The 24674-nt window shown below is 44.5% G+C and overlaps 1 protein-coding gene across 3 annotated transcripts in view; it reads right to left on the minus strand.

Annotated features, from left to right (window-relative positions):
- CRACD (capping protein inhibiting regulator of actin dynamics) overlaps positions 1–24674 on the minus strand; it is an 801959-nt gene that overhangs the window by 8715 nt on the left and 768570 nt on the right. For 2 of the 3 annotated variants that reach the window (XM_069200863.1, XM_069200873.1), the window contains exons 10-13: positions 18777–22008; positions 18565–18615; positions 6824–7014; positions 4034–4193 (exon numbers count right to left, since the gene is read on the minus strand). In XM_069200863.1, the coding sequence (XP_069056964.1) occupies positions 4034–4193; positions 6824–7014; positions 18565–18615; positions 18777–22008 (3634 nt within the window). The remainder of the gene's footprint in view (positions 1–4033; positions 4194–6823; positions 7015–18564; positions 18616–18776; positions 22009–24674) is intronic. The other variant, XM_069200882.1, reaches the window with a different exon arrangement.

A 24674-nucleotide genomic window follows, 5' to 3' on the forward strand; every position in this document is an offset into this window, starting at 1 on the left:
GACAGCGCCAATTTAAAAGGACCAAGGGGGGAAATGGCCCCCGGTCATTTTCTTTATTCGTGGTGCCCAATCGCACCATGTATTATACACGCAGCCGGAGCAGCCTGACACGCTGCGAACCGCATTCTTTCCTGGGGGTGACCGGCCCCGGCCATTTTTGGCACTTTCACTTCTCTTCTTCGCCCATATACTCCGCGGACCCAGCAGCCTTTCCTCACGCTGCGGGCCGCGCTTTATCCGACTCTGGGGGGTCGGCTCAGGGCATGTTCCTGGGGGCGCGGGAAAAGCAGCACTGCGTGCCTCGCAGCGCTTTAATTGTTTTCGGCGCCCGCAGCCGTTCTGGCAGTACTGCGGACGCTCCGATTGGCAGCACTCACCCCCTCATTAACATTTGTGGGGCTGCGACAGCCTTCTTCTCCCCCAGCACATCGCAGAAGATACCCCTTGCCACGTGGGATCGAACCCTCTCGTCGCCAATGTAATGTGGGGCCCTAGGCCCTCATGCTAGTTAATCAAGGTGACGCAGACACGTGGTAGGGTGGTAATAAACTGGCCTCAGGCACGTGCGCCTGGCCTCTTTTATTGGCAGGGTCACCTGACTGGTGACGCCTGTGTTGGGTGGGTGTGGGTTACATCTGTAAGACCAGCCCTCAGCAGAGTGGCTGGCAGAAAGACTAGAATGAGTCCAGCTGGACTCTACACCCTCCTCCCAGTGCTGGCACAAGATTAGACTGCAAAGCCACGGCAAGACCTTTGCATCTTAGTGAAAGGGTGTGCACCTAAACAACTTTTAAAACGTTTCCCACTCTGTATGTGTGCTGTACAGTGCAGCACATATGCAAAGTTGGAAAAAAAGAGAAATTAAAACATTTATCTTTTTAACACTTGCTTTTAAATGGCATTAGTTTTCGACGCAAAACCATGTCTCAATTGTTTCATAGGTAGGGTTTTACATCAAAAGCATGGGTAATTGCATGGGAACGGCTGTGTACCACACATGTAGTGCCCCCTTCACACTAAGTAACGCAAATCAGAACTTTGAGCTGGTTTGCTTTACTTTTAGGCACCTTTCCAGTGCAAAACAAGTTTTGAGCTAGAAAGTAAATAACAAATATTTTTTTTTTACTGGTTTGGGTCTCTTTTGTGATGCAAACACAGCACAAAATGTTGATAATCGTGCCCGTATAATTCTTCACGTGTCTCTCTAACGTGACCGCCAGTTATGGCCTGCAAAGTTTTAGAGGTTAGCGTTCTACACACAGTTTGCAGACAGCAACTCTTCTAGTGGGCATCCGCAACTGAATTCCAGGCCTTTCTAACTTGCTTTCAGTAGACCAATGTTATTCCATTTGTCCTCCATCATTTTGATTCAACTGCTGGTGCCAACCATATCATATTAATTAATAGCCTGGTATTTGGTTGTTCTCCCTTTCAATTTCAGTAAAATTTAATTGAGATTATCAATCTTCGGCCCATATTTATACTTTTTTAGCGCTGCATTTGCGTCGTTTTTGAAGCAAAATCGGCGCAAACTTACAAAATACAATTGTATTTTGTAAGTCAAAATACAATTGTATTTTGTAAGTTTGTGCTGCTTTTGCATCAAAAAATGACATAAATGCGCCGCTAAAAAAAGTGTAAATATGGGCCTTTATGTCTATTCTTCCCATTTTCCTCTTGATTTTCAATGCATTTCCACAATAGCTTGGGCAAATGTACATACACAGCAGGTGGTCTTGGATCCAGGCACCATTGTGACTATGAGAGTTTGCTATTGACAGTCTGGAATCCAGGGACTTCTGCTCCATTTTAATTTGCTAAGCCCTAATTACCAACTGTCTCATGAAGGACTGCTTGCATTGTTTGCTGAAGGGACAATCCTGTGCTATCATATTTTCTTGATCCGTTTCCTGTTTTTTTTTTTTTAATAAAGTTGCAATAGTTTTCAAATTCCTCAACCAAGTTATTCTGTTTCTAGTTTTCAAATAATTGTTTTCTCTCTAAGTACTGTATATGGCCTTTCTCTTCATTCCTTTATCTAAAGATGGTGGATCCTCCATGTTTTTGTGCTTGAGGTTCTAACAGTGTCTCCTTGAGAAGTCTCCCTAATCCTCATAATATAAGTCCTTGGGTGTCACTTTTCTAGAGTTACTGGCACTGCTATTCACCTTCCTCTTCATCTGTAGAGGGGTGATGGCTAATGTAAATATGGGAGTGTAAATTTTGCTCACAAGCACTCTAACAAAGTATAATGCCAATTAGTGGTTCACTAGCCTAGTACACATATCTAGCCAATGTCTGAAGTGCCCCAGAGACAATACCTAGGCCCATATTTATACTTTTTGACGCAAATCAGCGCCAGGGTAGATTTGCATCAAAAAGTTTACCGCCGGTTAACGCCATTCCAACGCACCAGCCGGGCGCCTTATTTATGGAATGACGTTAGCCGGCGCTGCAGCCTGGTTTGCGTAAAAATAAATGTCTCAAAGACTCGGGGTTGTACGTCAAAGAATGGTGCAAGTCAGGTTAGAGTCAAAAATATTGGCTCTAACCTGACCTGCGCCATTTTTTGACGCACAACCCCCATGGAAATGACTCCTGTCTTAGCAAAGACAGGAGTCATGTCCAGGGGACTTCTGTCCCCTGGGCATGGCTGTTGGGCACAGTGGCATGTAGGGGGCCCACGTTAGGCCCCACATGCCACTCGGTGTCCTCCAGGGGTGGGCTAGGGTGGCAAGGGGTGTCCCTGGTTGCAGGGAAGGGCACCTGTGGACTGCCTCCATGGTCCCCCACCATGGGAAAAAAAAACACAGGTCCCTTAATGCCTGCCCTGACCCAGGTGTTAATTTTTTTATGCAAATCGGGGTTTATGTCATTTTCCGGCTCCGCCTCCCAGCCGTGTGCCATTTTTGCCCGGTTGGATAAATATGGCGCACGGGTGTTTGTCATGTTTCGGATGGGAACGCCTACCTTGCATGGCATTAACGCAAGGCAGTTTCACGCATCCAGAAATTTTTACGTTAGCGGGGTCTAACGTCAAAGTATAAATATGGTCTTAGTTTTGCGCCGAGTTTGCGTAAAAAAATGACGCTAATCCGGTGCAAGCAGAGTATAAATATTCCCCCTAATATCTTTGCCTCCTTGGTTGAGAAAGTGTGGTTAGCCCTGGAAGTCTGCAGGCATCACAGACACGAGTCTCCATCTTCTCTGCTTCTGATTTTCCATTGTTTTTTCTTTGTTTTTGCCTGTTAAAATTATGCAAGTGACTTTGCTGCCTGCGTTTCTGAATGGTACACTTGTTTACTTTGCTGTGCACTTTTTCAGAAACAGTCCAGTAGATTCAACTATCAGCAATCAATGCTGCGCATCCCAAAAACATGCTTCCTGTTATTATTTCAGGTTTATTTAATAGATTTAATGTTTCTTTCATATTCTGTAGTCTACAGTAACAAATATTGCTCGAAAAAATCACAAATAATTGTTCTTCTCTCTGGACTCAAGATAGGAGTGAAAATTCCCAGTCAAGACATAACAGCGCATCCATCTGTACATATGCACTTGCATAATTGATGACCCAAACCCACCTCCTTTTGCATTTCATAAATGTGATTTTCTGTGTATGACTTTTCTTGTTTTACATTGGAAATGTAAATTTCCCTAACTACTGAAATTCTTATTTTGTCACAACAGAACGTTTCAGCTACTACTGAAATCAACTTTTTTTCCGTAGCACTGTTGATAGTGCAGCCCCTTTGTGGCGTGCTACATATATAATCACTATCTCTTTCCGACATAGGTTTATAGAACCTACATTTGTGCATTCCACAATAAATCATTTATTTGCCAACAAGTTCTGTCCTCCCACACAGCTGGATTCCCAAGTACATTGCTAAGCCTGAAAGTTGCCATCAAACTATTGATTTATTTTTTAATTATTTAAGTCTTTCCAAACCAACACACTCGGAGTCATATTTTTCGTAGTACTATGCTTAATTTTCATAGTAAAATTGTGTTCTTGCCCAACGTGTTTTACCTGTCACTGATGTGGGAAGCGTGTTGGACTTCTTGAACTGTTCCCGACGCTCTATTCTGGTGATGACGGTTTCCATCTTCTGGTCATCCAGAACAGCTGGTTTGTGCTGTGTGCTTGTATCGTTGGACCTGCTGTCACTCTGATTGCTGACCCCAATCGGCTAGAGGGGCGAGAAAAGATTTTAAAAGTTGTTTGCGACAAATTCCTTGCACTCCACATAAATAGAATGATAGATCAGCAACTTTGAATGACAAAGCAAGTGTGAATGGGAATGAGTGTTAGCCCACAGTGAGAGAGTGGACTACGAAATCATTCTGTTTCTATAGTAGTATGGTGCTAAACCACTGTAGTAATTTTCACTGAGTCCAGATCTAAGCTATCAACCTAAATTTATGTCCTTCATGAGAAACTTGGAAATCAGCCTCGTCAAAGAGCACTTTCCCATCTGTTAGGTACTCCAAAGGCCACCCCTCCCTCAGAGACCCCATAAAGGTCATTCTTCTTGTCAGCAGATACAGCAAACATTCTTAAGAACGTCTAGAGATTGCAGTAAGACTCCGCCAGATGACACCACATGAGAATCCAACCTGTCTATACAAGACTATGAAGGGGTGACTCAAAATCCAGTGGTTTACAAATCAATAAAAAAAGTGATAATGTGAGGCACTACAACTCGAAATCCCTTTGAAAATTCATCTGGGGGAATCCATAAGAAGTAAATGGGAGCTGAAGAAAAGCTATACAGTGCTTATAGGTCAGGGGGCTGAATGAAACGATCAAGGTGAGCAGCGATGGGCAGAGCATTAACAGAAGGTCAGAATGGCAAGCCAGTGCAGGGGATTATGGTGCAATAACCCAGGAAAGTGGGTCATGCAGGTTAAGACAGTACCCAGGACTGGGCAGGAAAATGGTGCTAGCATTACAGAGAAAGGGGCAAGCTATGAAGCGACTAAAGGGGCGTCCACATGGGCTTCTTGTGCCTTCTTTGCTGTGGATGGTGATGCATGCTGTCAGCGTACACCTAGATGAAAATATTGATCCAGCCCTTCTTCAGTTAAATGTTTCTAAATGGCCGAAAATGTATATATCACCACACTGAAATACTGTACCAAACTGCTTCTCAATGGCCAGAACCCAAACCTTGGCCATTTGCACCGGGTTCCACCTCCTTTGGGTTAAACAGATCACAAATGTCAAGCAAATACCTCAAGAAGCTCATGTATATTACCATGTGCCCTAAAACACAGTGCTTCCCAATGTATCTTTCAATACCAGAAAATCTCAGAAACCTTTGGGGGTAATAAAGGGGCAGGAAGTAGCGTTTGGGACAAGGACCATACAGAATTAAATACAGAATCACCTAAAATAACCAAACTGCATTTTTCCACCTGTGCATCCCGAACTTTTGTTTGCTCCTCTAATCTTGACTGCTGCATGCAAGGGATTCCTAATTAAGAAATAGGTGCACTCTGAATGTTTAACTACCCAGAATACTGTATCTTTACATTCAGAACTTTTTTGCAGTACTTCTAGAAAGCTCACCTATTTAGTGGAATTATAATCTTCACATCAAAGTCACTAATTGAAAACAACATGCCAAATGCACAGTGTAGACTGTCAAATCATTTCTCATACTACAAATAATATCTACGCTTGTGCAGCCGATATTCAGGCCCAGATTTATACTTTTTCACGCAAAACTGCATTAGTGCAGTTTTGCGTGAAAAAGTATAACACTGGCTAGCGCCATTCCAAGGCGCCAGCCAGGTGCCATATTTATGGAATGGCACTAGCTAGTGCTGTAAAGAACACATACAGGGTGGGGGAGGCGTAGGGGAAACCAGAGCTTGTGCGCTGAATTATGGCGCTACACTGTTCAGAGGCAAAAAAATGCCTCTAAGCAGTGTAGCGCCATTTTCTGGTGCACAACCGCCATGGACATGGCTTCTTTCTTATAGGAGCCATGCCCACCACCCAATGGCCATGTCCAAGGAACAAATGTCCCCTGAGCATGGCCTTTGAGGCCATGAAAAAAAAAAAAAAAAAAATATATATATATATATATATATATATATATATATATATATATACACACACATATATATATATATATATATATATATATATATATATATATACATACACACACACATACTAACCTGGGATGGGTCCCCCTTCCTGTGGTGTCCCTCTGGTGTGGCTGGGTGTGTCTCTAGGGCCAGGGAAGGGCACCTGTGGGCTATTTCCATGGTCTCTGACAATGGAAATATGACTACAGGTCCCCTAACGCCTGGCCATACCCACGTGTTAAATAATGGCGCTAAGCAAGCTTAGGGCCTTTATTTAAGGCCCCCATTCGTCCGTGCTGGATTTTACCATGGAGGGATAAATATGGCGCTAAGCGGAAACGACGTTAACTCCATAACTTTGGCGCTAGACGTGTCTAGCGCCAAAGTGTAAATATGGAGTTAGGTTTGCGCTGAATTAGCGTTAAAAAGAAAATGAAGCTAATTCAGCTTAAACTGAGAATAAATATGGGCCTCAGTTTGCCAAAGAAATGATCGCTTTGGAGCAGGTGCTGATTTGCTCCTACTGCATAGGTATAAGAATGGAGGGAAATTTGGGAAAAACACAAATGTAGTAATCATGTGTATTGCTATCTGTGCACGGGGCAATGCACCATTTGTAGTGAAGTAATTATGTCAGGTAACATAAGGGAAGCAGATGCTGCTATTAACATGGTTCCTAGAGTGACACTGCTTCATAAAATAGGATGTTCCGTGTATTTACGTTTTCTTTTGCTAGTTTTTCCGCTTGCTTTGCTTCTCTGGCTTGCTTTCTCTCTTCTCTGGTAGCTTGCTGCTCGCGGAATCCTTTCTGTTTTTGTAACGCCAGCGTGATCCACAGCGGTTGTGCTGTCTCCACTTTGTCAGGCAATCTGGAACCGTCTAGCGAGTGCCTGCTCTGGAGCACTGGCTTATCTGGCAGAGGAAGAAAAGCATTTGTAAAAAGTTAGGTTAAGGAATACGCGCAAGACCAACAGCTCCAATGGATTACTACCTTTTGTATCACAACATTGAAGGGTAAAACTGATCAGTGAATGTATAAGTCGATGGTAAAATCTGGGTGTAACTTGCGGCCCCTTGGTTCAACTTCCACTATGCCCTTCCATTTTTACGTGGTCCACACGCTAATTACCATTGGGTTGAGTACCAGTAATACCTGTTGTATAGTTTTCTTCGAAAGGAAAATGATTTTTGGCATGAAGCGTTTAACAACAAGCATTCACAAAGCCAGTAGCCCTTTTTATTCATTTTTCAGGGGAAACAATTTTGTGTTATCTGTTCACAGCTGTGGTTTTTGTGCACAGTTTTGTAAAATCTTCAGACAAAAAAGCATCAAATGTGATAAATGTAATGGAAAGATAAGAATGTGGTTCCACAGACACTCTGTAAAGATAATGAAAAGAGTATGCAGAGCAAGCTTCGTCATTCTTAAAACAAGTACAGAAAGTACTACCTTTGTAAGCCACAGGACTAAGCACTCATACAGACTCTCCTCTCACCCTTCACACATAATACTCACTCAGCACATGCACATTGCTGCACCCTGCACTTACACAGGCATACTGTTTACTGTAATCACACAAAGACGCACCCCTGTGCTTAACTCACACCGGCACAGCCCTCATTATAAGCTCACACAGGCACAGGGTTACCCTTCACTCACAGAGGCACACAGGTATCCCGCACTCACCCAGGCACAACCCACATTATACACTCACCCAGGAACTCCCTTTCCCTGCATTCACAAAGACACTCCCTCCCCATGCTGTCACACTGACTCTTCCTTCACACACACTGTAAACTCATACACAGGCACTCACTTTGCTCTGCACTCAGACACTCACCCTATGGTGCACTCAAAATAAACACTGAAGCCATCCACTCAAGTACATTACTGAGCCCACACTCACACGGCACACTACTTGTCCTCACTTACGTAGGCACACCTTGCACCCAACACTCACACAGACGCACCCTGAATTCACACAGGCACACTGTTCACCGCACACTGCCACAGGTACTTCCTTGCCCTGCAGTTATACAGGGCCTTCCCTCACTATGCACCCATGCAAATGCTCTCCTCACCCAGGACTCAGAAGGCACCCACTCCCTCTGCAGTTTTGGGGTGAAACCCTACTTAAGCAGCAACCACAGTATCTGTCAGAGTGAAGTCACAAGCGATCTCCCAAATTAACCTGTTCTTAACCCTCTGGTAGCTTGCCACAAAGCAGTCAGGCTTAACGTAGAGGCGATGTGATAAGTATTTATGCAGTACTTCAAACATTATCAATGTAAAAACAAAACAAAAGAAAATTCCCACACCAATTTAGAAAAATAGAGTAAAATTTAATACATTATTTAACACCAAAATGACAAAAATCGAATGAGTAGAACCGAAGATATGTAATTTTAAAGATTTAAGTGAAAATAGTGTCTAGAAGCTCAAAGGGCCAACTGTGGTTATTTGGTCACTCGTGACCAAGACAAAGTCACAAATTCAGACTGACCCTGATGCATTCCCAACACAGGGACCAAGTTAGGCCCACTGAACAAAGTACCTTAATCCTGGCTGTGGAGCGTTGTGACATCCTGTTGAGGATGCATTATGCAATTGCAGTTCTGAGGAGGCTGCAGGCTGTGATGCTAGGTCCTGCATTGGAGATACGTCGCACAGCGGTGGTTCTCAAAATGGAGCTGTGAGGAGATGCATCCTGCTGCGTTGGTTCTGCCCATAGGATCACAGCTGGACTGGCAAAGCACCTTCAGGCCCACTTCCAAGGGTCCAGGACTGGGGTGGCACCACTTGAGCCGGGGGGGGGGTGGGTCAAGACTCGCAGCAGACAGAGTCCAGGTGCTTGTTCAAGGTGGTTGGGGCCTTTTCTGTTCCTGAGGCTCTGATCATAACACAAGCCATCAGCTCTTGCAGTCACTCTGGTGGTCCTGGATTCAAAATGCAGGATCAGTCCTTTTCACTCAGGCAGGAGAGTACCAGTCCTTCTTGCAGAGCAGAACAGCATTCATTCTGAATCTTCCACAAGTCCAGAGGTGTATTGAAGAGTTAGGTCCAAGGGTCCATATTTATACCTAGTGGCAGCTTTGAAGTGAAAGTTTCTAGATATGTCCACCGCCAGATGTGTTTGGCATTTCCTGCCACACTGTCTTGGCCCAAGCTTGTCTGGGGGCACAAAAGAAGAGTGTCAAAACCATTTGTGAGTGTGGTTGGCAGAGCCTTTGTGATGTGCAAGTGTGGTAGGTAACATGTTCTGCCCCATCAAGTCAGAGATGGCCCATCCTGCCAACACCTATTCTCCCTTTGTGTGAGTGTCAAAACTGCACATACACGCTGCAGTGGTAGGCCTGAGACATGTTTAAATGCTACTTACGTGGGTGGCACAATCAGTGCTGCAGGCCCACTAGTAGAATTTAATTTACAGGCCCTAGGCACATGTAATAACACTTTACTAAGGACTTGCAAGTAAATTAAATGTGCCAATGGTGTGTCAGACAATTTCACCATGTTTACAGGAGAGGGCACAAGCATTTCAGCACTGGTTAGCAGTAGTAAAGTGTGCAGAGTTCGAAGGCCAACAAAAAGGAGCTCAGAAAAAGAAGGAGTAATGCAAAATGTTTGGGAGAAGACCACCCTAAAGCTGACAGATTTAACACACATTGGTCCTCCTGTCCTTATAGAGACACCCTTATCCTGCACTCACACAGACATACTCCTCAATTGCACTCATACAGGCACACCCTTTACCAGCACTCACAAAAAACACGCCGCAAACTATCACCTTAAACACAGACAAATCTCACACTGCATTCCTACAGACACATCATCCTTCACTCCACATGCACGCCGCTGACCCTGCACTTCACAGGCACATCGGTGACCAGCACACACACACATAAGCACTTCCATCACCCTGCATTAACATGTACACACTCATTATCCAACCCTCCCCTTGCATTGTCCACTGCATATGATTATGGAAGTAGCAGCAGCTGCTCCTCTCAGGAGGGTCTTTGGAATAAAACTGCTTTTGGTTCAGGGAAGACTGTTGAGCTGGCAGAGAGGCTGGGAAAGAGGCATGGAACATGTAATGTACCCAAAAAGGAGCCCATGAAGGGCAGAAGGAGACTGGCAGCAAGGGGGCCTAAGGCTGGCAGAGGATAGACGTTAAAGTACAGGAAGTCACAGTGAGCAGTTTGTACATGAGGCTGGCAGTCACAGAAAATAGGAAGAAGGGCATGTAGTGCAACTGGCAGTGGGTACACAGAGGATGGAGAGCAGACAGATGATAGACAGAATGAGATGGGGTAGGGAAGTGGGGGACTATGGATGGCCCAGAGGATATTGGCAATGGAGGATGGGCTGACAGAGTCACTGAGCATGCAATGTTAGAGAACAGGCAAAAGAAGGGAGCAAGCAGAGTGAATCAAGCACAGAGAAAGTGTAGACATGAAGAGGTCTCCAAATGCCTAAACTTTCCACTTGTACTCTGGCACAGTCTCCCAGACCTCTTCTTCCCTTATGTTCCCCTATAGTGTGAAAAACAACACTACCAAGATTACAGCCCCATCCACTCCTACAGTCACATTCCCCCAGTCACTGGTGCCGCTCTTCAGGTCTCCCTCAGCAGTTGTCCAGGTATATGGTCTTGGAGAAGTACTTGCACTTCAGTCCACAGCGCAGCAAATCCTTGAAGTTCTGCAGGGTGATATATTCACTGGGATGTTCATATAGCATGGGGTCTCCTTGGGGTTAGTCACCTTTGTTTGTCTCCCTGGCAGCAGCCATGGTTGGAGGTCCAGATGGGCTGCAACAGCTAGCACCTTCAGTGCGCAGGTGCAGCACCATCTGGATCACAGGCAGGCACCAGGAGAGCATGTGACGGCAGGAAGCACTGGTTCTGCAATTCATAACTAAAAGAGCTTATTAAAAATACCACCACCACTTTAACAAGATGAGTGTGGGGACTCCTGGAGTGAGGTAAATCATACATAGCGCCAACTCACTCTTAGCACAACTGACAATAAAGCGATAGGTTTCCCTTCGTATGCCGCTGCATTATTATGTTTGAATTCCGTGGCCAGATTAGGTGAGGAAAACCTCCTTTTCAGTCAATAGGAATGCAGTGCAGATACTGTTTTCATGGATTAACACAGCTTCCGCCTAATCAAAGGCTGTAAATAGGAAAATCAACAAGTGGGCGTTGCCAAGGCCTCTCTCAGTACTGCTTCTTAAAGCTCTTTCGCCGGTAAACACATTCAGTCTGGCAGGAGCTGCACTGTCGATCCAGACTTTAAAAAGTATGATGTTCAAGTTACACATACATGTACATGTAGAGACAGACACATGCACACAAACCATTACCACACAGGTTCATCCTTTCATCATTCACCAGCAATTGATACAGCAAGATACGTTTCACATTTCCTTGTCACACACAAAACTGGTACAGCACTTGTACTAGCAATGCAAATGTCGCTCACATACAGAACTGGAAAAGCACATTCTACAATGATACAAACTTGCCAAACATACAGCGCAGGTAAAGCATATGCAACAACCGAATAATCTTCCTTCATGTACAATAAAGGTACAGCAGAGGCAGCAGAGGTGAATGCTATCCTCACACACTGAATTGGTACAGCATAAGCAGTAGATGTATCCCCAACATAGATAACAGGTAAAGCACATACGGCAACAGTACAAACGCCTCAAAGACACAAAAATGTAAGGCACAGGAAGCAGCGAGGAGAGTATTCATCACAAAAAGAACAGTGACAAGCTACGGTAGCTGGAGTACAGGGTTCCCTCCTACTCTGAAAAGGTGCATCTCATGTAGCATGGACTGACAATGTGTTCTTTACATATAAACAACAACTAACTCATACAGCGATTACTGCAAAAAGTCCTCCTCTCCTTTAATAGGAGTTCTGGTTTATGCTGGAGGCTTGAACGTGTTTCTTTAATCTCATTTTACGCAGATGATATCCAAATTATTGTAAAACTTGAGGGAGATCTACAGATTGCAGCAACTCAGCTTCTTGAGTCCCTCTCCAACATCCATCTCTGGATGAGTACAATCCATCTAAAAATCGATGGTGGCAAGACATCTAGGGCCAGATTCAAGAAAAGTGGTGCTGCACCCACTTTGAGTTATTTCAACTTAAGTTGATCTAGCCCCACTCCAATATTTGACTTAAGGACTGCCCAGTCAAGTGAAACTCCTTTTTACAATGGGATTTAGATTTCTAAATATCCCCACAGAAGTAGTTAGATACTCATGAAAATCTTAGCTAGCAAGTGTATCCTGTAGGTTGTGTGGTTGAAAAAAGATCTTTTGTCTTTTGCCCGTTTCTTGTAATGATACTTTGAAATGTGATGTTACCCTGGTATTTTCACACAATTAGATTAAATTTTACTGTTTTAAATACAACAACTGTTACATCACTAAAGGTTTTGTATGAAGTTTTAAATTACTGTCATTGTTACCCAAATTGTGTTTGTAACAGTGAGTAACATGATTTAGATGCCTAAGATATAGTTAGGTTACTAAACTATAACTTACAAATTTCAGTGGCTTTTCATTTTTCAAATGTTAATTCTTATCTCATTTCAACACCTATTTATAAGATCTCTTTAACCCTTGTTTTACATTGATTTACAGTTTTCTTTAAATGTAGGCTAACATAGTATTCCCATACTTAACTATAACATCACTGTTAGAAAACCGTGGCCTATACATGGCAGAGGTATGCACCCTGGCCAAGTAGGGACCACAGTTCTAATCAGGGCAGGTCACAACACAAAATAAAGTTATCCTGTGCTCACCCTCGGGTAGCTTGGCACAGAGCAGGCAATGTATAAAGTGTTTGTGCAATAACTCATATAGCAACACAGTAAAACACCACAAAAGGCACCACACCATGTTAGAAAAATGTAGCTTGTTTATTTGAATGAATCAAGACCAAAAACGGCACAAACCCGATAAGCGTACATCGACATAATCACTGGCTAAAATATTCCTACAGTTCTTTAGAAATCAGGTGCACTCTTTTTAGGAGTGATACGGTAATGTCAGAATACGGGCACAGCAGCTCTGAATGGGGGCCTGAGAGAGGGCTAGTGACAGAACACGTGGGCCTGGGTGGTTCAGTACATATGCGTGAGGTGCGGCGGCACTTGGCTTCTGACACAGCGGTGGGAAAATACACTCCTCCTGAGATGTTTGTCACAGTTTGCAAGGCATGGTCCCAACTATACAGTAGTTCAGAGGGTGTGGGTGACACCACACTCATGAAATGGGACTCTGGGGTCAGTGGGCACCACAGCTGTAGAGCACCGTGGGGCTGCGAAGAGGCACCACACTCGCTAGCGGAAATCCGTAACTGTAGACACAACTTTTGGATGAGCAGCTCCAGGGCTGCGTAGAGGCCTGCGCTCACTAACAGTGGTCCGGGTCAGAAGGCACAACTTCAGAAGAGCAGTGCGGGGGCTGCAGAGGAGCTGTGCTCTCGCTAGCGGTAATCAGTGACAACAGGTACAACTTCAGAAGAGTGGTGCTGGGGCTGCAGAGAAGCACCACGCTCACTAGCAATAATCCATGACAAAGTTCTACCTGGTCAGAGTGCCGCTGGGGCTGAACAAGCGCCTAAGACCTTGGGGTAAAAACAGTGGGCCAAACCATCAAGCCCTTGGAGATTACTTCTGGTGAGAAGGCAGAGTCCATACAACAGAGTCACAGATCAGCAGGCAGCAGGGCAACGAGCACCAGAGCACTCCTGCCAGAAAAGCAGTCCAGTTGAGTCCTTTGAGCAGCCCAGCAGTTTTTCTGATAGAGTCTTCCTTTCTGGTCCAGTAGTGCATGATTTGTGGTGGCAGAGCCACAGTACGTATACCCAAATGTGTCTTTGAAGTTGGGTGGGGGGTGCTTCAAAGAGTGTTTTTTAAGGGCACCAGTTCCCTTTCAGCCCAGTTCGGTCTGCCAGGTTATCTTTGGGGGTCATCAGTCCCTTAGGAGGGTTCAAGCCACTACCCTTTGAAATGTAAGTGTGAGCCCCTCCGCCCTTTTTGCCCAGGGAGACCCAGCAGTATGCAGATGCAGCTGAGTATTGTGTGTTTATGGATGTCTGGATGGAATGTACAAGGGGGGCTGTCACCCAGCACTGATCAGACGTGGATTGGAGCCATGCTGTAAGGCATATAGTTAATAAAGAGTAGAGAAATGCCTTCTTTCTAAAAGTGGCATTTCTAAAATAGTAAGGTCAAATCCAACCTTACCAATAAAGAGGAGTTATCAGTACCATTCTAAAGATATGAAACATGAGGTAGCCACTCTGCTCTGATCAGGAATTACAGCTTTAAAGCATTTTACGGAATCCCCAATGCTGACATATGAGAGGAGCAGGCTCCCCAATAGTGAAAAACAATTTTGGGAGTGTTCCACTAACAGAACATGTAAAACCTAGCATAGGGCCTACCTTAGGGGTGACTTATTTGTAATAAAAAGGGGTATTCGAGGCTTGGCAAAGGGTTTTAAATGCCAAGTCGAGGTGGCAGAAAAACTGCACACACAGGCCTTGCAATGGCAGGCCTGAGACGTGGTTTAGGGGCTGCTTATGTGGGTGGCACAATCAGCCCTGCAGGCCCACCAGTAGAATTTAATATACAAGCCCTGGGCACATCTAGTGCACTTTACTAAGGACTTAGAGGTAAATTAAATATACCAATTGGGTAGGAGCCAACGTTATCATGTTTAGAGGAGAGAGCACAAGCACTTTATCACTGGACAGAACTGGTAAAGTGTGTAGAGTCATAAAACCAGCAAAAGCGAGATCAGAAAAATGGAGGTAAGCAGGCAATAAGTTGGGGGAAGACCACCCTAAGGCTTTCAGGACTAACAATCACATTAACCTTCCCCCCCCCGCTTTCTCTATTGCTCTGCCTCCCCTCTTCTGTCTCACTCTTCCTTATTTACTGACATTCTTAATTCTTTGTGCTTTGTTTTCCTCTTCCCATGCCCCTTTTGTTCTTCCTTTTCTGTGATCCCTAACTCCTTCCCCTATTTTGTCACCTTTTCAATCTTCTCCTCCTCTCATTTTCTTCATCCTTTCCCTGTCCTCTATTTCTCCCTTTTCTTCCATCCCTAAGTGCCCGTCCTGCTCCTACCCTTTCCAGAGAGTAAACACAAATTGAGTCCCCAGACAAGCTCTGATTTTGAAAAGTTCTGAAAGGGCATGCAATAAACTAACTGCAGTTGATGCAGGGTATTCTAGCCCCATCCCCCCCCCCCCCCATTAAAACTCAGACACACTACTGGGAGTTACACTCTTGCACAAAATAACTAGCAAAAACAGTATTTAAATAATGACACTAAAATAATTCTGAGTATCTCCACTCTTTTTCCTTTCTGTTACATTTGGTGCACTTTGAGTGTGTTTAGTGTCCACTTGTGAGAGTATATTTTGTACTAGGATATTGTCTAGCAGTCGCAAGTACTATAGAACACCTTCGTATACCTATGGGGCACAAAGAAATTCTCTATTCTTTCTTTATTTTTTTACATAAGAACTACATGTGTATACCTATATTCCCGCTGTCTCCATGCGCATGAGTACTATTGTTGTCTTTGTGTGCAGTCATATCTCATACAACACAAAGCTGTGACTGTTAGTTGTAAGTATGCACTTAGAATAGGACAGACCTATTGGCTTTGTCAATGCTTGTTATATTTGCTAAGCTAAATATGGTAAGTAAAGAATGTAAACATTGGGCTGACAACTATGTTTTAGATATAAAGGATTTTGCTGCCATGTGAACGCTTAAATCAAGTTCTTGAGCACGGGGTGATAGGAAAGGCCGTGCGTGCACTCACACCAGAAAGGTCTCTTTCACAGTGTTGCCTTTAAACAAGCTACCCTGCAGCTTTCTCACAGTCAGATTGAACAGATCTTACTGTTCCACTGCATGAAGGAAACAAGGCAATAACAGAAGCATGCAGGTCTCCATATCCCAGCAGTGGCCTGGCAGCAATGGAGAGAGGAAAAAGAACTGAGGAGTAGTGAGGAGGCGTGAGAAGGCGTGAGATGTGCGTAAGCCAGCAGGCGGCTTGGAGAACAAGGAAGAAAGAGCCCCTTTGCAGAAGCGCACAGCAAATTACACAGTTTTTGGTGTTAGGACAACTCCAACTAATTTCTTTGCAATGTGCTAGTTAGCTCGATACTTGAGACGTCTTTGTAAAGTCTTACCTGGCTGTATAATATATTTTGTATCAGAACAAGACATTTGGCGTATCTATAGCAAATATATGCACTGAAACTACAAATTTCATTTTATATGTACATTATATTATTTTAGCATGTTTTCTAACTTTCCCTTACCCTGAGATCCAAAACCAAAACGTGGTAATTAAAAACCAATTTAATTGTGGATGAAATGGGACGGATGCGCTCATTGGCCATACTAAAACCAAAAGAGGGACTCGAAGGGTGATGAGGTCACAGTACTATTGGGCTGCCAACACCTGACTGTTACTGTTCCCTAGATTACCTTTCCATAAAGGATTAGACAGATCAATGGCTCAATAGAATTTTTGGTATTGTCCAGCAATTAATTAATGGACGTTGTCATGTTTTGCTTTGTTGTTTCAGTTCTATGGTGTCTGTTTTTCTGAAAATATGAACAAAGCAATGCTCATATTGGTCCTCATATTGACTGGTTTTATTTAGATTTAATCGTGTAACTTCTTGCCATAAGTGCTAATCAGCTGTTGATTTACATAGTCTGGGAGGGGGCACTGGAATGAGAGGACCCTTAAACCAGAAATCCCATTTAGGCCTCTTCATGAATCCCAAGAGGCTCCTGCTGCTTATGCCTATATGACCATGAGCGGCCTACATGACTATGTGAGTAACAGAGCAGGTCTTGGTAGAGGGTTGTCTTTGCTCATAATTGGAGGCTTGAGAGCCTTGTTGAAGTTTAGGCTGGATGGTCACTGCTCTCCAGTTTAGTAAGATTGCTCACCAGCGCATAGGGGCCAGAATAATGGTGGCTTTAAAATGAGGGGATGTATTGCTAATTGCAGGGAGTAGGTAGGGATGCAGATGATGATAAAAAGGAACAGGACGTAGATAGTTTTGAGATAAGGATGAGATGCCTAAAGAATATCTACTTTGTACATAAAGCCTACTAGCCTGGGATGGTCTGGGGTAAGCTGAAGAGTGCAGTAACAATAATGTCCCACTAGTGCCCAAGGAGGCAATGTTCTCAGTGATTAAAAAGATCATTTAATGTCTTTTTTTTAATCTAAATGTCAAGCTTTCTTGGGCTAATTTAAATTGCAAACCTTCAGGCATCTCTCATTTGCCCATTGAAATTTCTTGATGAGTCTCAAAATATAACATGTTGTGAAAAGCAGTCGGAGGCCATTGGAAAGTGTATATAATATTGGGGCATATATTGCATTAGAAAAACTGAAAATGATCACTTGTGCTGACACAAAAGACAATTTGACTTTTAAAGTAGCTGAATCAGGGATATTTCACTGATGTGCACTGTTGGATTTTTCTGCTAAACAAGAGTGTATAACGTGTTGGGCAAGTTAACTGATACATTCCTGGTGGATTTGATTCATAAACAGGGAACACTGACAAAAATTCAACAAACTTATGGTTCTACGCTATGTTAAAACAGGGGGAAATAATGATCAGGGAAATCAGAAGGTTAAGGAGAACAGGTTTAAACATTGACACAAACTGGAGAGTCACTCTGAAGATCAATAAAAAAAGATGTATGATAATTGCAGAACTGGCACATTTAGACAGTTTTGGCGTGGTGTTAATAGTTTAGGGGAAAAAGCCAATAGTAGGGGCAATTCAGTCTCTGAGAAGGGTTTGATAGGCTATATAAATGATGTGAATTCGGCTAGGCTGCCTTGGTCCTCGACTCCAAAATCTCTTGAGAGCTTGAAGCTTTCTACAGCAGATGGGGATTCCCCTCAACTGCTTATAAAACTAAAGACTAGATAGGTGCCCAGACCGAGTGGTTTTCCCAGTGGTGCATTTGAAGAGAAACCAGATTTACAGATCCCATTTGTTGTTCCACCCATCAGTGCAAGCTATGATTCCTGGCAGCATCCACACTACACCTTTTGTCCAATGTTTAATGATATATTTTGGTTTCAAATTCAAATCAGTAGAATTTAATTAGCATTTATGTACTCTTGTTTTACTACCTGTGCCACAAGAGATCAAGTGGAAACCATTTGCAAGTATTCAAATGGAATTTCCACCAGTAAATAATTCACTACCAACATGTAAACTTCTTCAACGTGTCTGTCCCTTGAATACAGAGCTTGCACTTGGGTGCTGTTGGATTTGCCAACTTTCACAACCTCCTTGCCAGTGTTTCTTCGCCCTACTTTATTTCCCCAATTCCCTCGACAAATCAGAACAGCTTACCTTCCAGCTCCTCATCACTGGCACACTTCAATGCACTGAGGGCTTCGCTGCCTAAAAGTAGATGTATGGATGGGGTAACTGTATATGTGGACAAATAATGTATATAAAGAAATACAGAACGACAGTGAGGTGAAGAAAGAACATACAAGTACCACAGTAAAGCACTGAAAGTGTACAGGTTGTAAAACGCACGAATGATAGAGTTACTGTACCTTTTCTACACAGCTCTGACTTTTTCTCCGCCTTCTCCCTCCATGGAATGTTGATAGATGGAAAAAAAGATTTCTTTTCTTTCGTTTCTTCCTCTTCGTTTTTAATAGTTAGCAGTGGGGGGAGCACAAGGCCTGCATTGCTGATTCCCGTTTGCCCCTTTGCATCCGATTCTGTTTTCTTGATACCTTGACCCGAAGTCTCACTGGTGGGCAACCGAGTGGCTCTTGCAAGAGGAGAGGAAGGCGGCGTGGGGCTAGCAGGCTTTGGCGAAAGAGATGGTTTTTGTGGGGTTAATGATGTGGGCACCTGCTTCTCATTCCCAAAGGAAGCATTATGGCTGTTGATTGGTGGTAGCAGTGGTACCCCGACATCGCCAGAAACGTCACTTAAGGAGTCATTTGAAACACAAGTCGAAGCATCCCTGTATTCCTTTTGGGGCGAAGTACATTGTTTCCGTGGCGCGATCCGTGTCTCTCTCTCGGTGTCCGGTTTCAGCAGCGGCGCCGGTACCCCGTCGAAGCTATCTCCCGCACTGTACCGCTTCTTTCGTTTCTGATCGCCCTGCTGATCATAGTGAAACCGCAGGGAGTAGTTTGTTCTTCTTAATTTTATTCCAAATGGAGATGCCTTCACCTCTCCGTTCTGCCCTGCTTTTTCAGGATGTTTAACACTGCTGTTCGACTGGCCTTCCGGCGAAGCAGGAGCTACGGGCTGCAAAGGCTCTTTACGTGGAGACTGGGGTGGGCTTGGGACGAGAAAGGATGGAAGGTCTTTGGCAAATTTACAGCCCTCTGCGTTATCTGCTTTTTTATGAGTCTTTTCTAATAGACCTGGGTCTTTTTCGTGTATATTTTCCGCAGGTGCTGGTGGCGGGGTATCAAGCTCTTCCTTATTTAAACTTTCAGACTGCTTAGCCTTGTTTTCCACTTTTGCATCATCTCCTTGTTTAGCCGGACTGGTATGCTCCACATTAGTATTCGTTTTTGCAGTTTCTGAAAATTTTTGCCATGCAGGCGTTATGGAGAACTTTGCGCTGGCTGACAAGGTTTTCCTTAAGTTGTTATGAAAATCCCCCTTTCCTTTGCCTGTCAAGTCCTCACTGCATCTATTGTGACTCTTCTGGTCTTTTTCAGATACGTTGCCATTGTCTGCACCTCTCAAAATCCTAGATCGAATAGAAGCCCACTCCGCTAACATGGCCTGGCTGTCCATCGACTCGGACGTAAACTTTGTTTTGCTGGGCTTGGCCTCTTGTTCTCTGCCTTTGGGTGCAGATTCTTGCGGAGGATAATCCACTGTCTTTCGCTCATCAGTCAGACCGAGTAGAGATTTGCAAGCTGTATCTTTTATCTGGTTCAGATTCACTGCAGTGCCACACAGCTGTGCGCCAGTGACCAATATAGCAGTGTGGGGGACACTCTTTGAAGATTGCAAAGCATGAGATCCCTTGCTCTGTGATTGCTTCCTGGTTTCTTTCGTGTCAGAAGAATGCACTGGCTCTTTAGAAGGAGTAACTGGACTCAAATTAACTTTCTGAAATATTATTTGCTTTTCTCCAGATGACACTTGAAAAGTGTATGGCCTTGGCATTGTTTGCCTTTGATCCACCTCTTGCCATTTTAGTTCCTCTCCTATTCTTTCCTGTTCTCTCACATTTACTCTTCTTGGGCTCCTGGTTGCCTGTTCTGGAACTTCTTTCACATCATGGTGTGGCTGCTTTAATTTTGGTTCCTTCTCCTTATGAAGGAGATTAGGTTCTTTCGATGAAGACAGCCTGTCGCTGTTAGCAATGAGCATGTCTTTCTGATTCTGTTGACGCACATCTTCGACTTGTTTCATCACAAACTTTTGATCTGACTTCTGTTGAGCATCCTCTTCAGTGTGTTGTCTTCTTTGCTGCTCATATTTTCTCTTCTCAAGCCCCTGACCTTCTTCTGTCTCAGTACACTTTAGTTCCGCTAAGTCATGCTGTCGTTGGCCCGTGGCCTCTTTTTGCTTTTCTTCCTCTTGTCTCTTTCTCTTCTCTACCTGGCGCTCTAGCTCACAGCACGTCTGTTCTTCTAGCTCCTGCTCCCGCTGTTTCTCTAGCTTCCAATGTTCTTCTGATTTTCTTTGTTCCTGGCGCTTTTTCTCTTCCTCCAGCTCAAGCCGCTTCCTTTCTTCCAACTCATTCTTTTGTTGCTCTTCCAGTCTTTTGGCTTCCTCCAGCTGCTGTTGTCTCCTTCTCTCCTTCTCTACACGGTGCTCTTCTGCCAGCTCACGGCGCTTCTGCTCCTCTAACTCACGCTGCTGTTGCTCTTCCACTCGTCTCTGTTCATCCAGTTGCCGTTGTTTCTCTTCCGCTTGTCTCTTTCTTTCGTCTTCCATGCGCCGCTCTTCTTCCAGCTCACGACGCTTCTGTTCTTCCAGCTCACGCTGCATTTGCTCTTCTAATTTTCTCCTTTCCTCTAGTTCTTTTAGCTTTTGATCTTCTCGTCTCTTTCTTTCCTCCTCCAGACGCTGCTGTTCTGCCAACTCACGGCGCTTCTGCTCTTCCAATCTCCTGCATTCCTCCAATTCTTTTTGCTTTTCTTCCTCTCGTCTCTTTCTCTCCTCCTCCAGGCGCCGCTGTTCTTCCATCTCACGGTGCTTTCGTTCTTCTAACTCACGCTGTCTTCGCTCCTCCTGTTGCCTGTGCTCCTGTAGTTCTTTTTGTTTTTGTTCCTCCTGTCTCTTCCTTTCCTCTTCCAGGCGCTGCTCCTCTGCTAACTCACGGCATCTCTGTTCTTCCAGCTCACGCGCTCTCTGCTCTTCCAGCCTCCTGCGCTCCTCCAGGTGCTTCTGCTCCTCTCGCGCTTTCCATTCCGCCTCTATGCGCCTCTGTGCTTCCAGCTCCTGCTGTCTCTGCTCTTCCTTCTCACGCTGTTGCTGCTCTTCATGTTTTCTGTGTGCCTCAAGTTCTTGCACTTCTAATTCTTCTCGCCTTTTCTCATCTTCACTTAGCAACTGTTCTTCCAACGTGAGGCGTCCTTCCTCTTCAATAAGTTGCAGCCTCGCCTCTTCCAGCCGCTTCTCTTCCTCTGCACACCTGTGCTGGTGAGCCTGCATCCTTCTGCCTTCTTCTAGCACGGACTGGGCATGAATCTCTGCATGAACGGTGTGCTTTTCTGGGGTCTGATTTACCGTTTTTCTTTCTTTGTACTGATGTGTTTCTGTGCTTTCTTTTTGAACGACTGACTCCATTTCTTGATCCTGTAAAGAGGAAATAAACAGAGTTAGTGCGGGTCCTTAATAATAATTTTAAATTTGACATTGTACTGTAATTATGACATCGCGCTATAGAAGCAGATACAATTACGCAAATGGCAGGTGAATTTCTGCTCCCACATTTCTCTGGACCGGACCTGTGCTGATCAAGGCAGATTTGAGACAGTGGAAATCAATGTCAGGCATCTGCCTGCCTGGAACTGTTTTGAAGAGAACCCAACAGGCTCCTGCTATAGTTATTACTTTATCACGCAAAGAGTCGAAGGCTTACCATCAATTGTACAACATATATAAAAACTAGAGAAAAGCTTTAAATGGAAGAATTTGTTTCGGATTCTTTGATGTAATGGGAGGCCAAACGTAGTACTGTGAAATATTTTTTTCTGCTAATGTCACAGAGTTGGAAGTTGAGCGGTGTTGTCTGGTTTACTTCACCAATTCGCTTGGTGTAGCATTTGGATTCAACACACCGACGGGCACTTGACTGCCCACGTTCTGTACACGTGGGCAGCTATCAGAAGGACTGCAAGGTGCGATGCAACATCAAATGCCCTAATATGGAACCATTCCCTCCGACTCTCCCCTCCCTCACAAATCCACAATATACTGGACTATTCCTTGCTTTTTATTTGTGGACAGGTAAGTCCAATAGCATGGACAGAGAAAGATGGTTGTCACTAATGGGTCCGGACAATAAAAAATCTCCTCTGCTGGTAGTGGCTCACATATTTGATAACTAATTTGGCCTTGATGGCAACGTGCAGCCCATTCAAAAATTGCTTGGGTGCCACAGAAAGTAAAGGGTGGTATCTGTCTGCAGTAGAGTCGCACGGACACCTTGGACATGATGCAAGCAAGGAAAATGTCCCCCTGGTTAGGTGGTCAAATAAAGATATAATTGTGTGGCAGTGGGACCCCACATCCTTGGACCTGTGTCATCACACTCCGATAGCTAAACCGGTCTGACTGTCCAGGCTCAGAAAGAGTGCGGTGCATTGTCTGCCAGGGCTGAGCCGGCCCTCCTGCACTGGACACTTCCGCTAAAATCCTGCCGCAAGGAACCTGAAAAGAGCAGAAGCTGATTTCCTTGCTTGCCTCCTGCAGGGAAGGTGTAAGTACAGAAAGTGAGCAGAGTTTCCGCTCTTGTCCGTTTTGGAGTTCCTGCAAGGGCATTATAGGACAGACCTAGGAAGGTTGTATTCATGGCACAGATGAATGTGCCATGAAAGAGTCAGCTTCATGACAAGCCCGAAGCCCTCAACATGTGGAGGGGGTGGGACCCTTCAATTTCACCAGTCTAATTTGTTTTCAGATTGTTTCCATCTAGCAATTGAATACGTGTTTGCAGCCCTGCTGAGCTTGCTGTGAGTAGGAAACCCAGTAGAATCTATCCATCTCTGTGGCTCTTGGAAGTTTGTGGAGCTATTGAAGTTATTGTATTTCGGTAAGATACGGGCTTGTTATTGTCCAGGGAGCAGGGATGTGGAATGGGCTTGCAGTACATACTGAGCGCCCACCCGACCCAGTCTTAGTACCAGGGGAGTATGCAAAACTCACCGACCCTGTTCTGGGGCTAGAAGGTTATTCCCCATTCTGGGACTTTATCTCATGAAGGAAGTATTTAGGGGATACCTTCTGGAATCGTTAAATTCAGTAGCTGCAGCTTCCTTGGCTAAATCTGACCCACTCAGAATGAGGGTCTAAGTCTTCCCAGTTTTTAAACATTTTATTCAGTGCTTTCATATTATGCGTTTGAATCCAAATAAATGCATAAATACTGGCGTGGTTTATTATATTTATAATCCCCGGTCCTCAAGGGCTCCTTCTGATACTTCCATAGATACGTGAATTGCTTTACATTTTCAGTTTCCATCTACTATTCACTGCCTTGATCAAATTCACTCGCAGTAAAAAAAACTTTGTCCATTTTGACAGATGGCAACTATTCTTACAAGTACGGGTTATTTGTTATTTTATAGAAAACCGTTTTTGCGCATTTGGTCAGGACCACGTTAGGTGACCATTTTTGACTCTGTACCATGGCTGTCTTCTCTTAGCCACTTTTTTTTGGTGACATAGGAACAGTGGGGTAACAATAGCCCCAGCAGCCCCCTGCGGGACGAGGCCCCCGAGCTCTGGGGGGGTCTGGTGGGCAGGAAGGGGGGCGTGGCCCAGTCATGGTGCACAGGCGCCTGGCCTGAGACGTCCTGACTGGGTCTAGATTGTGGGTGCAGGGCCTGCTTTTGGGCGGTGCGACACGTGCACTGTGGGGCATATTAATATTACCCTAGCCATACCTTGCGCCACATTAACGTAATTATTTTGGACGTTACTGTGAGCCAGCGAAGCCGAAATCCCTGCGCTGTATTTATAGAGTGGTGCAATGCATGCATTGCGCCACTCTGTAACCCTTTGCCTACATTATGCCTTCACCAGGCATAATGCATTCCCCCATGAGGGGAGCCGGAAAAATGGCGTACGGAAATCTATGAGATTTCCTTGCCCCATTTTTTACGGCACTTGAGCAGGTGTTAAAAGTAGGCTTCCATTCTTTAGAATGGAGCCCTATGTACTCTGCAGGAGTAGCGCCATTATTTTGGCGCTACTCCAGCAGAGTACATCGATAGCGTCATGAGAAATGACACCATTGC

Source organism: Pleurodeles waltl, chromosome 1_2, assembly GCF_031143425.1.
Source record: "Pleurodeles waltl isolate 20211129_DDA chromosome 1_2, aPleWal1.hap1.20221129, whole genome shotgun sequence".
In the NCBI taxonomy this organism is placed as follows: Eukaryota; Metazoa; Chordata; class Amphibia; order Caudata; family Salamandridae; genus Pleurodeles; species Pleurodeles waltl.